A 22,440-nucleotide genomic window follows, 5' to 3' on the forward strand; every position below is an offset into this window, starting at 1 on the left:
GAGCCAATCGGCGTGCGGGAAGCGCGGAGGGCCCCGCCCCCGAGAGCAATACCCAACCCGATGTCAGCGCGCCCTCTGAGTGACAGAGGAATGCGCCAGGTAGCGACCTATCAGAGGAAAGGCGGTGCCTGCGGCGGAGCGGCACCCGCGGTGTCGTCAGCGAGGACAGGTGGGCGGGCCCTCACCTGGAGTGGCGGCCGGCAGAGCCATTCCGAGTGCAAGGAGCAGGAGAATGATGCCGGAAGGAGCCAATCTGCCGGCGTGGCTGCTGCGGAGGGTGGGCTAGAGCGGTCGGTGAGCTGCGGGTGTTGGCTGCAGGTGGGTGTGCGCTGCTCGGAGGGAGCGCTCAGGGGGGACTGGCGCGTCGCCGCCTGCGGAGAGGCGGCAGTGGCGGGGAGCGCCGCATGCCGCGGCCGGGTCGCGCTGTGAGGGAAGGGGATCCCTTTGCCCCATCCCGCCCGTCCTGTCAGAATTAGTCCTCCCTTAGAATGAACGGAGCCGCCGCGGGGCGCAGGCGCGGGCGGCCTGAGCATGCGCAGTAGGGGCGCTGCCGGCGCTGCCCTCTCCGCGGCGGGCGGGGCGGGGGCGATGGCGGCCGCTTCTTCTGCGGGGCTAGGGATGTCAGATAACCCTGGCCGTGGCACAGGGAACGTAGCTGCCCTCTAAATTCCGCTTCCCTCGGCCCTGTGAGGCACTGGGAGGTGGTTATGCCCTCGAAGGGGTCCGGGGGAGGTGGTTCTTAATGGCAGCGCGCCCCGTTGCGGACAGGTGATGCGCGGCCCATCTCTGCCAGCAGCGCATCCTGCTGAGGTGTCGCCGTCAGCGCATCCGTCCCGCTGGAGAGCCCTCCGGGCCCCTGGTAGAGCTGTCGCAGCGGGCTGGGCTCTGTTTACCTTTTATTGACTATAAAGAGGAGCTGGTTGTCCCGAGAGCAGATGCAGCGCGCTGCATCACTCTAGCGGGGTTCTGGCTCCTAAGGATCTGTGCAAACAAAAGCCTCTTGTATCCCGTGCTGATTGTTCTGTTAAGAATTCCAATGGTTGTCAACTGGATTCCCCTTTTTCCTCAATAATAGTCCATCTGTAAATCCTCAAAAGGTAATAAATTTGTTTGCCCTTTGGTTCTGGAGTTGAGCCATAGCTAAAAAACTGGGGCCTATTTAAAAATTTACAACCTTTCATGTTGCTTGCCTTTAGAAATACTTGCACTTCATCCATCCTCTATTGACCATGTACAAATGATGCAAAAATGCTGAAAAAAAAATCCTCCTTTTTTGTTGTTGTTCACTGTTGCTAGCTCACTGTTAATATGGAAAACTGCTGTTTGTGCACAGGCCAGAAGGTCTTTCTGTCCAGCATAAGTCTCAGTTATAGCTGAGTATAGATTGGTCTTTGCAAAATATTTTAAACACAGAAGTAACATTGAATAAAACATGTTTAATCAAGGAATCAATTGGGTATTTGACTTATTTCAAAATATTATTCCTGTTTTTCTCCATGATTTAACGAAGCAAGGAATGGCATAATCTGATGCATTATCCAAACCCATAGACAAAGTTAACTGACAGCAGAGGAGGATTTTACACAGTCAAGAAAAAAAATCAGGAAAATACTCTTCACTGATATCAAACTGTAGCTGAGGCTTACATTTCTAACATTGTATTCTGTGCACTTTGATGAGAAAATTTTGGCAGTTTGTATATTTAGTTACTGATAGATTATAATACTAATGAATTGTGGATCTTACCTAGTTCCAAAAAAAAAAAAACTCCTCTGGTTTGACTGATATGCTCTCTACTTAAGAGATTTAAACATGTAGCACTTTTTTTCACTAGTGGATGGTTTTTTTTTTTTAAATGAGCTTCTTGTGTAAGTGCAATCTGAAGCTCAAGATGCCTTGTATAATATGTAATATAATTATGGATGTATTCATATAAACCCACATTTTTGAGTAGAACATGCTATTATAATAAGGTATGCTAAATTAATCTCTAAAGATGCTCAATATTGCATGCATGTTTTGAAAAAACCCACATTTTAATCACATGCAAAAGTGACAGACTACAGAAGCCATTAAAAGCTGTCATTTTCTTTTACAGAATTTGCAGTTATTTTCAGAATTAGAAGTACAGTGTGTCATTTTAATTCCATTTTTTTCATCAAAATTATAGTTCTTGATCTTTTTTGGCTAAGGGAATAATTTGCAAAGTAACTTGATGAATTGGAGAAATTTAATTTTAAGAGAAAGTCCAGCCAGTTTTACTTCTTTTAAGGGATTACTGCTTTATCTTAATGGGTTCATGTGTTTATCAGGGAACATGCACTTAATAATCACTGCTTGCAGAGTGGGAATCTTCCACTTTGGAAATGCCTCCAGGAATTACTGCAATTTCCTTACTTCCTACTGATACCATGCTAGGTTTTTTTCCATGTCGATTTTTTTTAATCACTTCTAAAGAATACAAAGCTTTAAAGTCTCTGTGTCACCTTTCAATCTGAGAATATTATCCCAACATTTATTATTGATAAATGTCATTTTTGTGGATTAAATGTCTCAACAGGTCCTGTGCTTTTATTTTTTTTCTTGCTGAAATGTTTGACTGACTATGATTTTCCTTTGAAGTTCAGTTATTTATGAAAAACCTGTGAGACTCAGTTGCATTGAAATTTCCAGGCAGGAGCTTGGAATTCTCTTAGTGTTTTCAATCTTAGGCAATCAGTGACAATCAACACATTAATGGAATATAAAAGCACAGAACTTGTATTCAGTATTTATAGTTTAATTACATTTTAAATGACTCTTGGCTTTTTAGTCAGTCTTTTTAGTTCATTAGAGGTGTCACCAAATCCTACAGATATGTGTTCCACTCATACTCATCTTAGTGAATGTAAATTAGATGCATAGTGTAGAGTGGTATCTTTAAAACTTCTTTAAAAGGAAGTTATTAATTTCTCTCCTTTTGAACGGACAAGGAATGAAAATAGCAAATCATCTTGATGGGCATACAGTAGACTCAATAATACAATATTTTAATATTAGATCTTAGAATGCTGATCTTGAACTTTTCAAAACACATATTAATGTGCCATTAAATTTTGTATGGAAAACACCCCCTGAAAGTTCTCTAGAGAAATCTATACAATTTCTTCATCTTCACTGTGTTTAATTCTTTCATCCTAGGTGCATAAAGTGTTCTGTAAAATACCAGCTCTTAGATTTCCCTTTTTTAAAATCCTGGTCCCTAGTAAGACATATGATCCAAGCTGGGAAAAGGCCATGTAATAAACACAATGTTCCATTGAAGAACAATTTATTTCTCATAAGTTACCTGCTATGAAGTACAAAGATTTAATTTTTTTTAATTGGCGAGTGCTGTAGCACAGCTCTGTTGTGCTAGAGAACCTCTCGAAAGCCTTGACGACTGCATCCAACTCAGCTACCTGAGGTGATCCTTCCACCTTGGCAACATCAGCCTCCCAGCGCTGAGTTTGAGGATCCTTCCAAGTCATAACAGACTTGTGGGATGCTCCAGACGCGTCAGTAAACACAGTCAGTGCTTTCAAAGGGGTCCGACTCTGAATTCTTTTTAATGACAAGGAGAATTGAACATCTTGATTAAACAATTTATGGGCTGGCCGATTGACAGGAATTTGGCCGGTGTAACTGTCCAGAGCAAACTCTAACATCTCATTAGTTTCAAGCAGTTCATCAAAAGTTCTCTTTTTGAATTGACCCGATTCCAATTTGACAGGGATGTGAATGCAGTCGAAGTCACTACCAGCCAGCTCCCTGATCCATGATCTTGCCTTTCAGATCAGTTCTGCCACCAGCTCTGATGGCTGTGTCATTCTTTTGGACCTATGATGGCTCAGGAAAACCCAGTCTATGATCAAGAGAGGGTCCCCCGAGCCTTGGTCCTTGCCCTTGATAGAATCGTCCCATTGAAAAATCACCCCATGGAGGTGTGGCAACTTTCCTAGAATCACAAACCTGAACGGCAGGCCCGGTTGGTATCTGTGGGCCTGCCTGGCCAAAATGGACCCTTGGATTTTCTCCAGTGCTGCCTGTGCCTCCTGGATAAGTGACCTAGGAGAACTGAGCTCCTCTCCCCCTTTCAGTAAATTGAAAAGGGGGGCTAGGTCATCAGTTGGTATTCCTAGCCAAGGCCTTACCCAATTCAAAGACCCACACAGCTGGTGGACATCTGCAAAGGCCTTAATGTTAGTTCTGATGGCCAATTTTTGCGGAACAATGGTCTGCCTAGTTATCTCCAGACCCAGGTACTTCCAAGGTGGCATCCGTTGAATTTTGTCCTGCTGAAGTTCGAACCCTGCAGCAACCAATGCATTGATTGTCAGGTCAAGCGCGTGGGTAAGTGTCATCAGTCGGAGCACAAACGAGGATGTCATCCATGTAATGGTAAATGACGGCATCCTCAGCAGCTGTACGTATTGGGGACAGCAAGGAAGCAACATACCATTGGCAAATGACAGGGCTGTTCTTCATTCCCTGCGGAAGAACACGCCAATGGTAGCGCTTACTTGGGGCTCCACGGTTGATGGCAGGAACCATGAAGGCAAAACGTGGGGTATCATCCGGGTGAAGAGGAATTTGGAAAAAACAATCTCTTATGTCTATAACAGCCAAATTCCAGTCTCAGGGGAGCATCGTTGGGGATGGCATCCCTGGTTGGAGAGGACCCATATCTGCAATGATGTTGTTAATTTGGCGGAGGTTGTGAAGGAGCCGCCACTTATCTTTGTTTGGCTTTTTGATGACAAACACTGGGGAGTTCCACTCTGACATGGTCTCCATCAGGTTGCATTTAAGTAGCTGCTCCTTGACGAGCTTGTTGAGCGCTTTCAATTTTTGTTTGTTGAGCGGCCACTGTGCTACCTGTACTGGTTTATCCAATTTCCAATTCAGTTTCCAGGTAGGGCGCCCCTCAGTGACCGCTGCCCAAAAAACCTGGGGAGCCGCTGGAAGGTCAATTCAGGCTCCCCACTGGGCAAGGAGGTCTCTCCCCCACAGGGGTTCCGTGTAGTCCAAAACAAATGGGCGTATAGAGGCCAATTGCCCATCTGGCCCCTTAATTTGCACAGTGCTCTTTGATTGTTTCGCCAATTGTAAACCCCCAACACCTCGAATGTGACCTGACACGTCCTGCAATTCCCAATGCGATGGCCATTCCCGAGAAGGAATGATCGTCACATCTGCCCCTGTGTCCAGTAGACCCTTAAGAGGTTTCTGGTCTCTCCTGCCTCGAGAGCTCCATGTTATTCTAGGTTTCTCCTGCCCTAGAACTTGAGCCCAGGCTACCGTAGGATGTGCATCTTGAGATGGTGTGGAAGGTAGTCCTGGGACCCAGGTCAGCCCAGGCACAGGAATAGCTTGCGCAATAATTTGGGCTTTGGGCAGGAAGGGGGGGGGGGGGGGGGGGGGGGGGGGGGGTGGACACAGTGCAGGCGGATAGAGAACTGCCCCAGGTCTGACGTTAAGAGACCTGGGACAATGTTTACCTCAAGTGGTGTGAACTTTGTGTCTCTGACAACTACATACTTACAGCTGATCCGTCCCCAGTTACCTGGGCACTCTGGGCACACGGTCACCAGGTAGAAATTGGAGTCCTTTAGGTGGAGAGGCTCCGTCAGCTGCAGCCTGAAAGGTACGGTTTTGGAAGAGGTAGTTAGTACAGGCACAGATCGGAGGCGTAATAAACGTGACAAGCCTGGTATGTAATGGTCAAAATCAGTCATGGCAACAGGCGGTTCTCCTGCTTTCCCCTCCCCGCAAGATGGAACCAAACCCGCCTTATTTTTGTCATAGTGCAGGGGGGGACTGCGCTCAGATCTTAGTTTTTTGGCGGGGGATTCTCCCAGAGCCCTTGCCCCTTTTTAAACTCATAGAACTCCCTTCTCAAAGGACAGTCGGGCATCCAGTGCCCCAGCTTCCCACATAGGTGGCATGGGGAGGTCCTTTTCTGGGCCGGTCCCGGAGTGTTAGGATGATGTGGATGGTCTGATGAGGGAGTGCGTTGTTCTGCTGATGCAATGTCCATGGCAGCAGAATCAGCAGCAGCATGATGAGATGGTGGTTTGACCTTCTGATTGGAGTCCCTTGATGGTAACGAGACCTTTCGAGCACAGGGTTCAAGCATTAGGCGCAGAGTGGGAGGAGGGTCCAGTGGTAGACTGAGAATGGCATCCCTGCAGGTGAAGTTGGCATTTGCGGATGCCACCTCTTCCAGAATCTCTATTCTGGTTTCCTCACTCTGCACCTGCACTTCGATTGATCTGCAGAGTCTGTCCACAAACTCAATGAATGGTTCGTCTGCACCTTGAAAGATCTTAGAATACGTAATTTGAGGGGCGGCTGTCCGCACCCCCAGGAAGGCTCTCTCTGCTGCCTTTGCGTTTTCCCTTAACACCTCTGGGGGGATCGCTCTGGCCTGGGAGGGACTGTCTGCCCAGTTCCCCGTCCTGCACAGGTGGTCGATGGAAATGACCTTGCCATCTAGGTCGTGTCCTGTGCGGGGGTCGTCCTACAGGGATGGAATGATCCCCACCACCTCCTTTTTCCATGCCTCCTCCCACATCACAAATTCCGTGGGGTTGAGGAGGCATGAAAAAAGGCACCGGAGATCGAAGGGGGTGACCTCCGATTCCAACAACGTGGCCCTCAGGATCCCCCAGAAGTATTCACTCTCCTGGGAGAAGTCCTTTTGGGCCTTGCATAGTTCTTTGATCTGGTGGTGGGGAAAGGGGACCCACTGGGCCTGGGCTCTCCACTCCCTCTCTGGGTGGTATGTGACCAGAGCCGCAGATGGAATAGAAACCGGCCCCGGTTCCAAGGTCTGCCGGTCCGCCCCCCCCCCCCCCCCCCCCCCCCTCCCCCGGACACCAAAGCGTGGGAACCGGAAGGGTGAGAGGAAGGGGAAGGGGAGTGGCTGGAGGACTGGGCAGAAACGTCAGATGTTAAAGTCTCCACCCCTAGGGAGGAGATAGGGGCCAGAGCTTCATAAAAAGGGGGGGGGGGGAGGAGAAATGGGAAGTGTCATAGGAGGGGCTGACAAGGGAGGAGGAGCGGAGGGAAACTGGGAGGAGTCTGGGGACAGGAAGGGGTTGTTCCTGGACTGAAAGGGATTGTGGGGAGAAGAAGGGATTTTTCCCACCTTAGCCATGTGGACTCCCACCTCTCCATCTTGGACTCCATGGGAGCCAGCTTGTGGAGGGAGACAGAAACGAACCAAGAGTTTCCTAACTGGGGGCTTGTGAACTGGGAAAGAGGGAGAAAGAAAGGGATCCCTGAGAGTCTGGCCAGGACTCCTAGGGCGGGGGGATTGGGAGCTTTGAGGGGAGCCAGGGGAATGATAGACTCCCTGCGCCTGGCCTGGAGCAAGCTGCTCCTCTCAAAATCCCAACTTTAGGACAGACAGGGGAGGGAAAAGGGCTAGGAGCAGGGGTAGAGGTAGAACTGGGGCACAAACTAGAAAACGAAGGCTGTCTTCCCAACTTTGAACTTGATTTTAATATAGATCTAATTTGAGAAACCCAATAAATTATATTTGTTAACGAGGAGTCCCCTCACCTAACTGGATTTTGTAATTTAACATTGACACCATACGAAAAATCAGGGTCATATATTTGTTCGGGGAAAACTTCAGGAAATTGAGAAGACAGCCATTTAATCAACTTATGTAACTCCCTTTTTTGAACTTTAAAGCCCCCCCCCCCCCCCCCCCCCCCCAGCAAGGATTCCCGCAACCTGGGTATAAGCTCTCTTTTGGGTTGCAGAAAGTCTAGCACCCATGACGAAGGATCTTAAATGGTGCAACCCAAACCGCCCTCCATTCCAGAAAAATTGCAAAAGAAAATAAGGAAGAGCCCCACACCAGCCCCGGTCAGAAGTATAAAGCTGCACAGCGAAGAGAGAGAAGAAAAAAACCTTTGACACCACCCGTGCTGCAAAGGGATAAAAAGGGCTAAAAGGACAGGGCAGAAAAGAAGAAGCACTTACAAATCCAATGGGGCCCAAAAGAAATCTGGAGCGAGGGGTCCTGCAGTGTGAATGACTCCTTGGGCAGGAGGAGCTGCCGTTCCCGGTCCCCCAGGAGCACCACCCACTAGAACTGGGTCTGCTCCCACTGGGGGTAGTTTGGCGGCCAGTGAGACTTTCGTGATCCTGCCCGCGGGGTCTGTAGACGCCCTCAGGCGATGCGCTCAGGCGAAGCGAGGCCAGAAGCTGCTCTCAGGCCCCACGTTGGGCGCCAGAACTGAAGCGGCGTGGCTAGAGACATCCCGGCATGCAGGCCAGCACTGCTTGCAGCCAGGGGGGCACTATCCTGACCTTAATGTCAGGCACAGCGCCTAAGGTCAGCACCCTACGTTATAGTAGCAGTGCTGCCTTGAGCGAGGACGTGGTCATGTTAAAGCTTCAGCCCGCAGGAAAGAAGAGAGCACTCTTCAGTTGCGGCTAGTCCGGGTTTATTATAAATTCAGGGAAGGCCAGGAACCAAAGAGGAAGAGGGAAGGGTTACATCAGGTTATAAAGGGTGTGGGAGGCAGGGGTGGAAACCGTTCAGGAACAAATGGGAATCCAGGGGGGAGTGAGGTACAAGGGATTGACATAGAAGAAATACCAATAGTGACAAACTAAGGGAGGGGTCGCGGCCCCTGAGCCAATCACTCAACGCCCTAGCTAGAATGTTCCAGAGAAAAAGGTGGGGGTGCAGAGTGACTGGCAGGCAACTGGGGTGGGGTTTGGAAGAAGATACATTGGTCTCCAGGGAGACCGGGGAGGAGTCAGGGAAACTGGCAGAAGGAGATACATTGGTTTCTAAGGAAACCGGGGAGGGGTTCAGGAGAGGATACATTTGCAACCAGGGCAGAGCCATTACAAAATAGGGGGAACGGAACATACCAACTTAACACACCACAACAGTCTCCTTTATGAGTTTAACAGTATTCTGTGTTTATAGTCTCTTAGAATAATATCTAGGATTCAACATATATCCAGGTTATTAAATTCATGTCTAAAGGTCATTTGAACTTCCCATAGGAAAAGTATAAGAAAATAAATTACACATTTCAGTGTCTTCTAGGTACAGAATTATAAGAACACTTAAAGATTGTTGACGGTGCTAACTAAAAAACAATCAGATATGTTACATCCTCCATATATCTTTGGAAAGGGAGCATTAGCATTGGTGAAGTGAAAAGTTCCACTAGAAATTCAGTGATGTTTTGGCAGCTGTTTGCATGGATTCAAGGTCAGTTAAACACTTTCTAGTAGCTTTTTACAAATGCTTAGATACTAAGAGGAATGTATGTATATCTCATATTTTGACTATGGTCTTATCAGAGTTCTCAGTGTAGTTACCTGGCATCTGGGTCAATGAGCTCTTTATGTTCTAGACTGCTCCATCCCTTAGTGTCCTGGGAAAAGGACAGTGTTAAATCTGGCAAAGGCTTGTAACCAGGTGATCCCTAATGGCCCTTCCAACCCAAACCACTCTATGCTTCTACAACAGAGGGGTCTTATAAACAGTGCAGCTAATGAGGTCTGGAACCTTATTACTGGATTCTGTGACAGATCATAAGAATGCTCTTACCCTCTGAGCTCTCAGGCTGTCCCTTATTTCATCCGCCATAATGGGCAAAAGTAGCTTACTATCCCTGTCAGGGCCTCTAGCTTGTCAGAGTGACCCCGAGAAAAGTTGGAAAGTCCCTTTTCCCAGCCCGGCACTTGAAGAAAGAGTCAGAGCTCTTCATTTCTCTGTCTAAAGGTTATTTATTGTATCTTATCTATAAAATTCTTTCTCCTGTCCTGCTGAGGTCCCCTCAGCAAGACAGTCAGAGGCACTTTGCCTGCCCCCGGGGTGGTGTTATGTCTTTATACTAAAAACTAGGTATACAATGTTTATAATTACTTTCCAATTGCTATCGCCTATGTGAGACAGTGAGCTTCTACTCTAAACCAATCTAAAAGTGCCAACATCACAGCAGAAGATGGAGGCCAAGAAGAAGAAGGAAAAAGGGTGGACACGTCCAGATCCCTTCATCTTGCCCCTTGGACCGCCATTCTAAAAACCCCAAAATCTACTTTTTCACCTCATGATAAATTCACTATCATTCTACTTAATTTGTCCTGGCTTGCAGATCTTCATCTAAGGTTGGTAACTTGCTCCACAGGTCATAATCAAAACCACAGTCATTTTGGGCTCTGTGCCAGGGTCTCTGAGACCTCTGGCAGGGGTCTTGGCTGCTCAGGACAGCCAGAGGGATGTCCTGGGTCCTGACATATCCACAGCCTTCTGTTCAACTGCTCGCTGCTCTGTGACCTTACACAGACTGGCCATTGCTTGCCACTTGACTGTCAGGCATGCAGAATCTCGCCCCTCAACTGGACACCTGTACAGATAGTTTTGAGAGGTACATATATGTCCCCCACACATGTGTTATATGGGGTTGACCTTAATAACTGTGAAGTTTCTATCAGTTTTCACTGTAGCAGCCAACTGGCCTTGTGTTTCAGGTGTTATCCAATAAAAAGAAGCCAGGGCAAATGTTTAAATTTTAACTTTAGGGGAGTTTAGTTTTGGAATTATTTTCAGTTGTCTTTGTCAACCAGTTGTTGGTTTGTTGTTTTTTCATTTTTTTTTTCAGAAAAGCAGGCTAATAGCTAAGGGGGCATTTGCCAGTGTAAGACTGTAAAGGTCCAGGAGGAGCAGGGAGGTTTTGCCAGGTGGTGAGAGATTGGATCACGTACAGCAGTACTTGTGTCATGTTCCAGGAGAGGCTGCAAGGCCGGTTGCTGAACAACACACAGACGTGTCTTAAAAAGGAAAAGTAAGAGATCCTAGATCTAATGAACCATTTACTGGAGCTTGGTTCTTGGTAATCCACAATAAGACAGGCTTTGTAATTGGAATCCTGTGGGAGTTTATGGAGGAAATAAAAGGAGGGGTGTTGCCCAGCATTCCTGAGCTGCAGACCTCTTCCACGTATATCTGCACCCCCTACATTTCTTACCCTTTTATCAAATATTTATAAAAACCCCTACTGATCAAATATTTATAAAATCCCCTACTGATAATTAATATGGCTTTGTAGAAGAATGCATGAAATAATTATAAATGCCTTGTTTAACATACCAAGTTTTAGCTGAATTGTTAAGAGAGTTTGAAGGGCTCTAAAATCATCAGCAGATTCAGTGAAGTATTACATTAATACCAAAATTATAAAGCAAGTCAGGAATTGGCTACAAGACAGCTAGAAATTAAATTTATTAATATGTATTTTTTTAATAGAGAGAAGGGTGAATTAGGCTAAGTCACTGCACACTGTTCATTACTATATTCCTTAATTGTGGACAAAAACATTAAAGATACACTGCTGAATTTTGCTTTTTAGAAAATTATGAAATACTGCTATTAGAGATTAGGATTAGGATGCACTAGATGACTTGGAAATTGGTCTAGTGAGACAGTAATGACGTCTGAACCATAATGTTGTACAACAAATCATGTATCAGTGAAAGAAATTTAGGATCAAACCAGAGTAAAGAGAAAACTGCAAGCAATAAGGAAACCCAGAAATTCAGCCTTATAAGTGGACCTTGGAAAGTTTGACAATTATTCATTCTAATGAAAGTTGAGACAGGATATCAATACTCTTGATAATTGTAAGAATGAATAAATATACAAAGGAAAATTAAGTCAAATAACAATTTTAACAGAAGAACAAATATACGTAAGCATTAATAAATTGATGTGTAATTAAGAGGTTTACAGTCTACACCAATGTACTGGAATAGAGTTTTTGTGGTAATAGTGTGATAAAAGAAAACTTTCTGAAACATTGATTGCTTCTATGAAAGTGATCATATGATGTCTTGCCTAAAATAGCATAGTTTGACTTGATTACAGTAGATGTTTCCATGTTCATAATACAAATACGAATATTACTGAAATTGGTAATTTTATCATCAGAAAGCACATTGTAGGTTGGAGCTTGCTATAGAAATTACATGTAAGTGGAGAAAGATGTCTAGTATCAATTGTCAGTTCTAGAATTTTGCAGAAAGGTTTATGTTTCTTTTAGAAGAAGTGTTATTTGATGTGATGCCAAATAAACTTTGAAATTCACTTTCTTTTTAAAAAAAGTTTCATTCAAATGTGGGAAACTAATGTTATTGAAGCAACTCTGCTTTTGAAGATTCAGCCTTTTGAGGAGCAGGCTTTTAAATTCATAAGAAAAAGGTATTCTAGAGAATTCTACCATACGAAAAAGTTTCATGATTTATGGAATTGGGGTTTATGAGGCCATACATTATCAGAATAAATGGTGGTCTTGTTCTTCTGTATTTTCCTAGTTTCTCAGGCTTAGAATGGAAAGAGTGAATACGTTGAAATTGTCTGGCCATGGGAAGGAGAAGATGCCTGCTCCAAGGGTTCCAGTGCTGGCAGCAAGATCACTGGATCTCTTCTCTTCCAGGAGACATGGAGGTCTATTTGTGGTTGGAGCTACCTGACTAGATAAAGTATAGATCAGTCTGCTGTGAAAGTACCTCACATGAAGAAGACTGCCTGATGGTTTAGTTTCTGCTGAATATATCGTGTCATCAGATGAGCCTTTTTAGAAAATTAAAAACCAAAACCAGTATTTTCTTGTTTCTGGGTTTTGTTTGGAATATTTTGTCCCCTGTCAATTCAGGTGGGCCATTATCTGTTACTGATTTTAATTGGAATTGTGGAAGCAAAATCCTGGAATAAAAAAAAATTGGAATGTTTCTTTAAGTTTTAAAATAGGCAGTCTTGACTCAGATTTTCAGTAAGGGCAATTTATGCATCTGCAATAAATAAATAGCTCTTTAAATAGGTGTAAATAAAATATAATCATGTTTGAAGTTTCTTTATATTGACAAAGTGGTATAAAATATTTTCATTGTAAAAAACAGTTCAAACCAATTTACCATAGAAAAAAACTTCAGTGTAGGGATTTTCACCAGAGAAAAACTTGGCTGCTGAAAGGGAGATGGTCTTAAATTTAAATGTGTTCTAAAGCCAGTTAATTTACGCCACTGTAAATGAACCTTAGGGTGGGCAAACACAAAGCTTCCTAACACGACTAGAGGTACATGACAAAATCAGTTTCAATTGACTAAGCACTCAAAGGTGCACTGTCAAAAAACTGTCTCTAAATGACCCTGTTTGGTAAGCCCCAGCAATCCTGTTATTCAGCCAGGCTCTTGGTGTTGTTTGTATGCCATTATTGCAGTCCAGAATGCCTCATGGGAATCCACTTAGGATGCAGTCTAATAGCCTCTGTCTCCCTTCCACTACAAGATGTAGAGTGATCAGCCTTTTGGAATGTAAAATATGTAACTAAGTTTTCTTTTTCCATCTTAATTTTACATCAAATTGTAAAAATTTGGGGTTTTTTGAGGGTACGCCTAGGACTAGTCTTTCTCTTAATTGACAATTAAACACACTCCTTGATGTGCTTCCCGTGGACTTTATTAAAAAAATTCTTACAGGTGGGTATTATCTGTAGAATTGTTCTCTGATATATGGCAGATAATCTACTTTACAAAATTTGCCATATGAATATATTTTACAAAGTAGTAGTATTATCAAAGTCACTTGTAACACAAATTTCTAACTGTGCATATGATACACAAACTAAATTCAATGCTGGGAACTTCTTTGTTTGTTTTATGGTGTATTGATTTAGTTTGTTTTTTTTAATGATAAGACTGTAGAATCAATGACTTATTTTTCCATTTCAGGAATAGATTGAAGAAAACATGGCCAATCAACGGGATTACATTAGCAGACCTATTTGCAATGGAATTTCTGTTCCTGAAAATAAAATCAATTCCTTAGTGGCTGAAGGTCATGGACAACAAATTCTAAAAGTACTACAAAAGTTCAGAGAACAAAATATATTTTTTGATTTTAAAATTCGTGTGAAAGATGAAATAATTCCCTGTCATCGTTGCGTACTGGCAGCATGCAGTGATTTTTTCAGGTAAACCTAATTTTGGTGTGAGTTTGCAGGAAATAGATTCTAAGTTCTCTGGGAGGGAAGGAGGGAGGGAATAGAATTAAAAAAAACCCAACCAAACAAACCAAAAGTTAAAAAAATTATCACAATTTACATATATCTGCAGAGTTTTGAGCACAGCATTCAAACATCCTTTTAGGGGTATGTGAGATACAGCTCTTAGTATTTTCAGAAAGCCATGAGGACTTTATGAATCAGATTCCGACTGCAGTTGAAACTCTGTAATGCAAGTTTCAAATCATAAATGTGTGATTCTGCTGTTAGGTTGAACTGACACAGGTTATGTATGTTTAAGAGTTACCTGTTGCCTGTATCAGTACTTGAAGGTCTGCAAGGATATTGTTTCAGTTTTTATATCAATTTTTATATGATAGTCTATGTACTTTGACACATTCATGTTGTGAAATGATTGATTACAAATACATCTTGTACTGAGCAATTGTGGATAAATTGTACATAACTTTGGAATGGAACTGGTTTTTGTTTGTCCAAGAAGAGTGGTCAATATTGTAGAAATTGTCTTCAGAGGTATTTAAATAGATATGCATATTTTTCCTAAACTAGAGATTTCAGCCTTTCAGCATGAAATGGATCTTCCTTCCTGTGCTTAAAGCTGTGTATTCTTAAGGGACAATCTTCATTCACATACAGAATATTAATTTATAAATAAGCCTTGCTAACCTTTTTATTAGAAAGGTTCAAACTTGCAGTTCCACACTGAAGGTGTTTCTGAATAGAGTTTACTAAAAACAAAACTAAGACTCTAACAATGAAAAAATGGACTCTTGGGAATGAGTTAATAGCCTCAATTCAGTTGCCCATAGATAGGTGAGTGTTATTTTCAAATGTCCTGGAACATCCCATGGTCTAAGTGAGTCTGCCATGTATGACAGAAGATAGCTAGATGTGTTCTAATAATTACTGAAAAAAAGAAGAAATGTGGATGAAATGAGCACTTTCTCCACTGTAGGAGCAGATTTGTTTTTTTTCTCTGACCCATAAGACTACTTTCATTTGTCTTTAACTGCTTGACAGCACCGAGATGATCTGGTAGAAAGAAATACTAGGATGAAATAGCTTCCAGTGGTAGTTTTTAGAACTGAAGTTAAGCACATGGAAACGTGTGTGTCCTTTTCATTACCTACAGACTCTTCAGATTAAAATCTGCCAGGAGAGATCTCTCCCTGCTCATAATGGTTGATATGGTAGATAATAGCAGCCATCAGGTTCATAAGTCATCCTGCAATGCAAGGCCCATTTTTTACCTTCAAGGAATAAAAAGTACCTAGGTCCACTACAAACATTTTGAAATGGAACACCTTTTGTCTTCCTTGGCCTTTGGACTTCTCTTAGTTTTGGCTTCATTGTGTAAACCGAATAATCAGCAACATTTTGATCCTCACTTGTTAGCTTTAAGAGTCAAAGCCTTTGCCTACATTGCTCTTCTTCTATTAGTATTGTTCAGTTGCTATTTTACTCCCGAATTAGAGCTTTCATAGCTCATGGGTTAATGAGCAAAGGATTATAAGCATTATCACTTAGTATGCAAAGAGGTCTTTGGGACACAGTTGTCTTACTGTAATTTTGTGTTCTTGTTCGGGAAGTCAGACAAGTTCCTCCTTTACCAGGTGTTCACATCCCAAGGAGTATGTGCTATACACAGGGATGGTTTTTTTTCCTCTTTGGCTTCAGAAAAAACCGAGATTTCAAAAATCCCATGCAACAGAGATACTAAGTGTATAACTGAACTATAACACTTTTTTTAGTATGAATTAACTATGATCTATTAATTTCCAGATTCTCTGCTTTGCATTTGATGATTTATCAAACTCTTCCTCCCTTATTATCTTGTGTCATATTCAGAAGCCACTGCTATCCTAGCTTGAGGCTTAGTCTCTGGAAGGGTAGAGCAAGGGATATTGCAGCACTGTTCTGTTGCTTGCACTTACCGCTTGTAAAACTAATTATTTTATCTTGCCGTGTTAGATTGTGTGAAAGAGTTAAATGTAATTACATAGTTAGAATAAAGCAGTTAAACTGGTAATAAAATTTCCACAAATCTCCTGGTCAATAGTTCATTCCGCAATTTCAACCATCATCTTTGTATTCAGTCACAATCTACTTTCTGCACAGTTTCATTATATCATGCAATCATATCAAAATCTCATTTTTTCTCTGACATTGGCTTGTGCTCATACATCTCTCTTCAGCTCTAAAGCAAGAATTAAGTTTCCTTGTGTTTTTTCTCCTCATTTATCCCTTACCTACTTTTATTTCTGAAGACTACACCCATCATCTGTCTGGCCATTTGCTCAGCCTGCAATTTGGAAGGGGGTTTTTTTCCACATAATTTTATGTACTCATCCACATTGCATGACCTAACTCATGGGGCTTTTTTACTGTGTATTTTTTTAAATCAGGCTTTCTTTCCCAAAGTTGAAACTGATGCTGTCCTGAAATATTTCACATATTCTCTCATGCTGAGAGCTGCAGACTTCATCACCATTTGTGAAAATGCATACGAAACATAGGTGCTGCTATGATTTTGTTAAGCCATCACATTGAATATGTTCTTATCACCAATATTTTTTTTCTTCAAACACACCAAGTAATTTCATTGTTCATATAAGAACTTCCACAATTTAGACCGATTTTAGACCAGCCCACATTATTAAGTGCCTGTAATTGTCTCCTTCCACATCAGTATTCTGATCTGTTTGCTAAATCTTTAATTTGTGTGTATATCTTCTGTATTCTATTCACAGAGCCATGTTTGAAGTTAATATGAAAGAACGGGATGATGGCAATGTTACTATTAGTAACCTATCACCCAAGGCAGTGAAAGCTTTTCTTGATTATGCTTACACAGGAAAAACAGAGATAACCAATGATAATGTGGAAATGCTGTTCCAACTGTCGTCATTTCTTCAAGTTTCACTCCTTTCCAAAGCTTGCAGTGACTTCCTAATAAAAAGTATTGATCTTGTGAATTGCTTACAGTTGCTTTCTCTATCAGAAAGTTATGGGTCTGTCCGCTTGTTTGATCATGCACTAGATTTTGTACAACACCACTTTTCATTGCTGCTCAGATCGAGTGACTTCTTGGACATGAATTTTGAGATATTACAAAAATGCCTCGAGGCTGATGAACTAGATGTCCCTGAGGAAGAATCAGTGTTGAAAGCTGTCCTCCAATGGACCAAACACAACTTAGAAACACGGCAGAAATACCTGCCTAATTTGATTAAAAAAGTGAGATTACACCAGTTACCTGAAAAGACTTTGCAGGACTTTCTGCATTCTGAAGAGCACTTACTTAAGAGTGCTAATTGCTCAGTAATAATCAATGATGCCGTTAAAAGTGTGCAGAACTTCAGTGGATTGTTTCCAGATGCACGTCCTTCAACAACAGAAAAATATATATTCGTTCATAAAACTGATGAAGATGGAGAAAACAGACATACGTTCTGCTACAACATCAAAACCGATAAATGGAAAGAACTACCACATACACACATGATTGATCTGCCAGGGTCAAGTTTGTCTAGCTATGGAGAAAAAATATTTATAACTGGAGGATGCAAGGGTAATTGTTATAGGACTGTCAGGCTTCATATTGCTGAACCGTTTCATGATGCCACTGACCAAACCTGGTGCTACTGCCCAGTCAGCAATGAATTCTCCATAGTGTCAGCTATGAAAAAACCGAGGACAATGCACACATCTGTTGTAACCTTAAATCAGCTCTTTGTGATAGGTGGAAAGACCAGAGGAGCTCAAGAAACTCGGAGTCTTTTGGATGTAGAATCCTATAACCCTCTTTCCAAAGACTGGAAATCTGTAAGCCAGTTACCAAGAGGTATCTACTATCCGGAAGCAAGTGCATGCCAGAATATAATTTATGTCCTTGGCTCAGAAGTAGAGATTACTGATGCCTTTAATCCATCCCTTGACTGTTTCTTTAAGTATAATGCTATGACTGATCAGTGGTCTGAGCTTGTAGCAGAATTTGGGCAGTTTTTCCATGCAACTCTAATCAAAGCTGTTCCAGTGAACTGCACATTGTACATATGTGATCTCTCCACCTACAAGGTTTACAGTTTTTGCCCAGAAACCTGTGTTTGGAAAGGGGAAGGATCTTTTGAATGCGCTGGCTTTAATGCAGGGGCAGTTGGGACAGAAGACAAAATTTATATACTAGGTGGTGATTATGCTCCAGAAGAAATCACAGATGAAGTTCAAGTCTACCACAGTAGTAGGTCTGAGTGGGAAGAAGTTTCGCCAATGCCAAGAGCCTTAACTGAGTTTTACTGTCAGGTCATTCAGTTTAATAAATATAGGGACCCCTGGTCACCTGTACTGACGATTTGCTCTGGAGAATTTTGAAACTCCCAAGTTAAAAAGAGTCTATTTAAATGCACAAATTGTAGAATAGTTTTTAAGTATTAGTTTACAGATGGAGAAATATGTACTTATTTGTTTAAATTTTCAGTTTCGATTAAATGCTGTAGGATTGCTTTTGGAAGACTCCATTAAAATGTCATTCATGCTAGTCGTTATACAGACAGTATTATATACTTAATTTTATATACAACTCTTCTCTGTAATTATTAGAATAATTTTCAAAATTATATTAATTTTCCAAAAAGAATATTTATGAGGAATTAGTTGTGTAATATGTGTCATTATTTCTGTAATATTCACAGTTGTCCCAATAGAGAAATTGCTAAATGAGAAAACTGACTGTGATACTGTTTTCCCTATGTAACTGAAGTTTAAAAGACATTTTCATTAGTGTTATTCAGATTTTCTATGTTCATAAACCTGTAAGAGGAATTCATTGTCAGCTTTATCTTATCACAATGACCTTAGCAAGGACAAGAGCCAAAGTGACCTTCACATATTAAAACCAGGTATCTAACTTGAAGAGACTGATAATTCCTGGCATCTTACTTCAGCTCTTCAGTTTTGCCAGTTTTCTCCATCCTTGTGCCTTAGTAGTAGCTTTATTTTCTGTTTCCATGCCATTAACTGTGGCAAAGTAAACTTCAATAACATACTGCAGGGTAGGTAAGATTTCTACAGGACAGATGATTCATGTGATATCTTTGCTTCAGTCATGTTGCTAACTAAAGAAAGAACACTTCAGGGTGTTTTCTATCAGAAGTTTTCATCTCTGAAGTCTTCAGTGCTACCTACTAAGCAGTCACTAGGCTGCTTATAGCAGCAAGCTGTAAACTGAACCGTAGCTGTTGCTTCCGTTAACTATGGGAAAAGTTTGTATCTTGTCATACATCAAATACAAAGTTACAAAACTACACCCCCATATTAAAAGTCAATAGTAAATAGTATTTCTGAGGTGAGAAATCATCTCTTGTGGCTTAAATTAATTCAAACACTTTATGTTGAACTTCATTGTATTTTTTAGATGTTAAAATATTACACAGTTAACACTACACAATATATTGCTTGATAAACTTTAAATAGTCAGCTATGATAATGTTAAAATTGTAATGGACTTTTAGTGCTAATATTAGTCTAGCCATATATTCTGAAGTAAATTTGATCTCATGCTTACAAAGTCAGTCTTCTTTCTGATAGGAGGACACTGAAATTAGCTAGGTTTCATAAATTAATTTGGATTCTTCCACAGCCTGAGAATTTCCTTTCTTACCAGGTATCCAGATAAGACACTGAGAGCCCTTATGTTCCCTGTAAGTGTTGTGAAAGTAGTAAGGTTGTCTTCTGCCAGACAAAAATAATGATTCTAAACATTTAATCACATCTTTTCAAGAAGTTTAAATAATGAATAAAATTTAGTGAGGCATCAGAGACATCTTTCATATGTCTTGAGACAACTGTGGTAAGTTCATTATCACATCACTACTGCATGTACTTTTTGTAAAACCCAAGCTGAATATTAATGCTTAAAGCTTAATATTGCCTAGAACAGGCTTCTGTTTTAAACAGTAAACAATGGAAGGTTCTGATTCTGTGACTGACTCTGTAATTTGTTATGAGATACCCTTACAAATTTAGATAACATTCATCATAGCAATTTTCATAAGCATGTAAAATAAAATCATGTACATTTGGAAGAGAGCAGGACCCTTCCACTCAGTAATTTCTGTATATTAATATGTGTGTCAGTTCTGTAGAAGTAAGTAGCTTGCTACAGTATTTCAGGCAACTTCCCCATTTATTTTGGTTTTTTTTCATAATAAGTCTCCGTATTTTAACTAAACGTAGCTAGGTAACCTCTACAATCACCTTGCAGAAATGCAAGTATTTTTATATTGGGACACAACTACTTTTTGTTAGTGCAAAGCAAATGTATTGAGTAGAGAGAAGAAGAATACTATTCCTACTTACTGAAACAATAGGAAAAAACCAAACACATAGGAAAATGGTAGTTTTAGTTTTAATGAAGCTACTCAGGGTAGCATAGAGACTTCATTAACCATTAATTATTGCAACTTGTCACATCATTGGAATAAAAGCCCCAATTCACCTTTGCTTATGTATTTGTGTTGTGTTTATACCTGAGTAATATGAGTATACAATTTATGCATTGAGAGAAGTGACATAATATGCCCGTAGTACATGGGTATAAATAGCTATGCAAATTGAAAGAGACTAGAGATTTGCAAGGGTGTTTTAATTGCCACTGTCATGACCGGATTGCTGGGTCACATAAACTGCAAGCGAGTGAGTCATTCAGGTGATGCTCTTTCCTCTAAGTTTTTGCCTACAGCAGATCTTTTTGGCAGTCTTCCACCCAGCTACTTGCTAGAAGACTCTGGCATCTGACATCAGACAGAGCAATGACGTATGTAAGAAATTCCTCAGTAGAGAGGAATTATAGATAGTGAAAACTGACTGTAGCTGAATTGGGAAAATAGACATGCTTCTTTAATATTCTACACTATACTTGTGCAGGAACTAATGTCAGTTCCCAGTCTGAAAAATCATTCATGGATTTCACAGGGAGTTGAGCTCTTACTCAGTGATCAGGAAATAATGTAGTAATGTCAGTTACTTTCTAGTATTGCTTACAGAAAAGTTACTGTGAAATGGTACTGATTTTCTGCAGCTAGGCAGGTAAACCTGTACTACAGCTCTCACAGAAGGAAAAAGGATCATTTGCCACATTTCCACATACAAAGTATTAAATCTGGTAGCAGAACTGAATGCAGAAGAAGCAGAAGTGTTAGGAAGTCATGTTTAAAAACAAGGCTTTATCACAGAAGAAAGGACCTATGTTCCAAACTCTGTGATTAATTGCTAAAGATGTAAGAATTCTCAGTGAACTTCACAAAAAAAAAGAATTATTTGCTTGAGTAACTGTTGTAGTCTGGATCAAACAGATTTTTCAGTCTACAGAGCATTTATGCAATTAAAAACAAAAGTCACAAAATTAATGCAAAGTGAGTTTTTAAAAATCTTTTATGACTTTCCAAAGCTCTTTGAATCAAAGCTTTATGAAAAAGTACCTTCCTCTAAAAATAGTAACTAGATTAACGACTATGTATGTTCTCACTTAAATAGAGTGATGTTTAAACATACAAAATGCATGTAAAATTATATTCTACTATTTGCACTTAAATGATGTAACCAAAACATTTCTAATAGTATTCTATTTTATGTCACAGAATACATTATAAGCATGACCAGTATAATATACACGAAGATAATATATATTGTATGTGGGAGTTTATTATCCAGTGATGATTATATTGGATAATCTTAATTTTTAAAGAATGCTATCAAAATGTTATGGCACTTTGGTAATGTTACCATACTGGTTTAGTTGTTATAATAAATATCAATTATTCAGGTGTTTTATTGATTATGTTTGCACAGACCTGATGATTATTATTTAAGGACTAATTAATCTGTTTTCTATATTCTAAATACATTTGTAGTAAGTCGGTTTACTGCTGTTAAAAATTCGTTATATTCACAAAATTGAGTAGATTTTCTGGGTCAGATTTATTTATGGTATTACTCAGTGAAGAAAACTGTTTACCTCCTCTGGTTAGTAAAGGGTAGTAGGTAAGGTATAGGCTATAGAATGTGCTGACTGCAGTTCCTAATGTGGAGATTAATTTTAGATGTTTCTGTTTGTAGGTGACCAACAGGAGGCAGCATAAGATCTATTTTAATTAAAACACACTGAAAACAGGGATATATTTGACAATATTTATAGTTGAGCATTATGCTCAATTTACTTTTTTCCTTCTAACAGCCAGTAAAGCATAGAGAACAGTAACATTTCGCTGCTGCCTGGGCTCTGCTGATATGTGGAAAGTATGATACTACACATTTGCTGAGATGTTCATTCTTTTGTGAAATAAAGCACTGAGCAACTGAA

General features: G+C 41.0%; 2 protein-coding genes and 1 long non-coding RNA gene across 7 annotated transcripts in view; 1 reads left to right on the forward strand and 2 right to left on the reverse strand.

Annotated features, from left to right (window-relative positions):
• AASDHPPT (aminoadipate-semialdehyde dehydrogenase-phosphopantetheinyl transferase) overlaps positions 1–721 on the reverse strand; it is a 31,881-nt gene extending 31,160 nt beyond the window's left edge. The window contains exon 1 of one of the 2 annotated variants that reach the window (XM_077173945.1): positions 186–721. In XM_077173945.1, coding sequence (XP_077030060.1) covers positions 186–533 — 348 coding nt within the window. In that variant the 5' untranslated portion in view covers positions 534–721. The remainder of the gene's footprint in view (positions 1–185) is intronic. The other variant, XM_054655132.2, reaches the window with a different exon arrangement.
• Positions 179–22,440, forward strand: KBTBD3 (kelch repeat and BTB domain containing 3). 4 transcript variants are annotated; one of them, XM_077173942.1, is made up of 4 exons: positions 194–318; positions 12,373–12,505; positions 13,789–14,030; positions 16,832–22,440. In XM_077173942.1, exons 3-4 carry the CDS (start codon positions 13,807–13,809, stop codon positions 18,450–18,452), a joined length of 1,845 nt encoding a protein of 614 aa, XP_077030057.1. In that variant the 5' UTR covers positions 194–318; positions 12,373–12,505; positions 13,789–13,806; the 3' UTR covers positions 18,453–22,440. The 4 variants fall into 4 exon arrangements, with proteins under 4 accessions (XP_077030056.1, XP_077030057.1, XP_077030058.1 ...); XM_077173941.1 differs by lacking the exon at positions 12,373–12,505 and having other exon boundaries at positions 179–318; XM_077173943.1 differs by lacking the exons at positions 194–318; positions 12,373–12,505 and adding an exon at positions 12,514–12,713.
• On the reverse strand, positions 1,363–8,573 carry LOC143693365 (uncharacterized). Its single transcript, XR_013180970.1, has 3 exons — positions 8,017–8,573; positions 5,585–5,658; positions 1,363–4,509 (listed from the first exon to the last, which is right to left on the reverse strand). It is a non-coding gene; the product is annotated as an uncharacterized LOC143693365 (long non-coding RNA).

Source organism: Agelaius phoeniceus, chromosome 2 (assembly GCF_051311805.1).
Source record: "Agelaius phoeniceus isolate bAgePho1 chromosome 2, bAgePho1.hap1, whole genome shotgun sequence".
In the NCBI taxonomy this organism is placed as follows: domain Eukaryota; kingdom Metazoa; phylum Chordata; class Aves; order Passeriformes; family Icteridae; genus Agelaius; species Agelaius phoeniceus.

Excerpts from the sequence above, each read along its gene's own strand:
- KBTBD3 (XM_077173941.1), top strand. The coding sequence starts at position 13,807 with ATGGCCAATCAACGGGATTACATTAGCAGACCTATTTGCAATGGAATT. Across the intron at positions 14,031-16,831 it reads GCATGCAGTGATTTTTTCAG|AGCCATGTTTGAAGTTAATA; the intron begins GTAAACCTAATT and ends TTCTATTCACAG.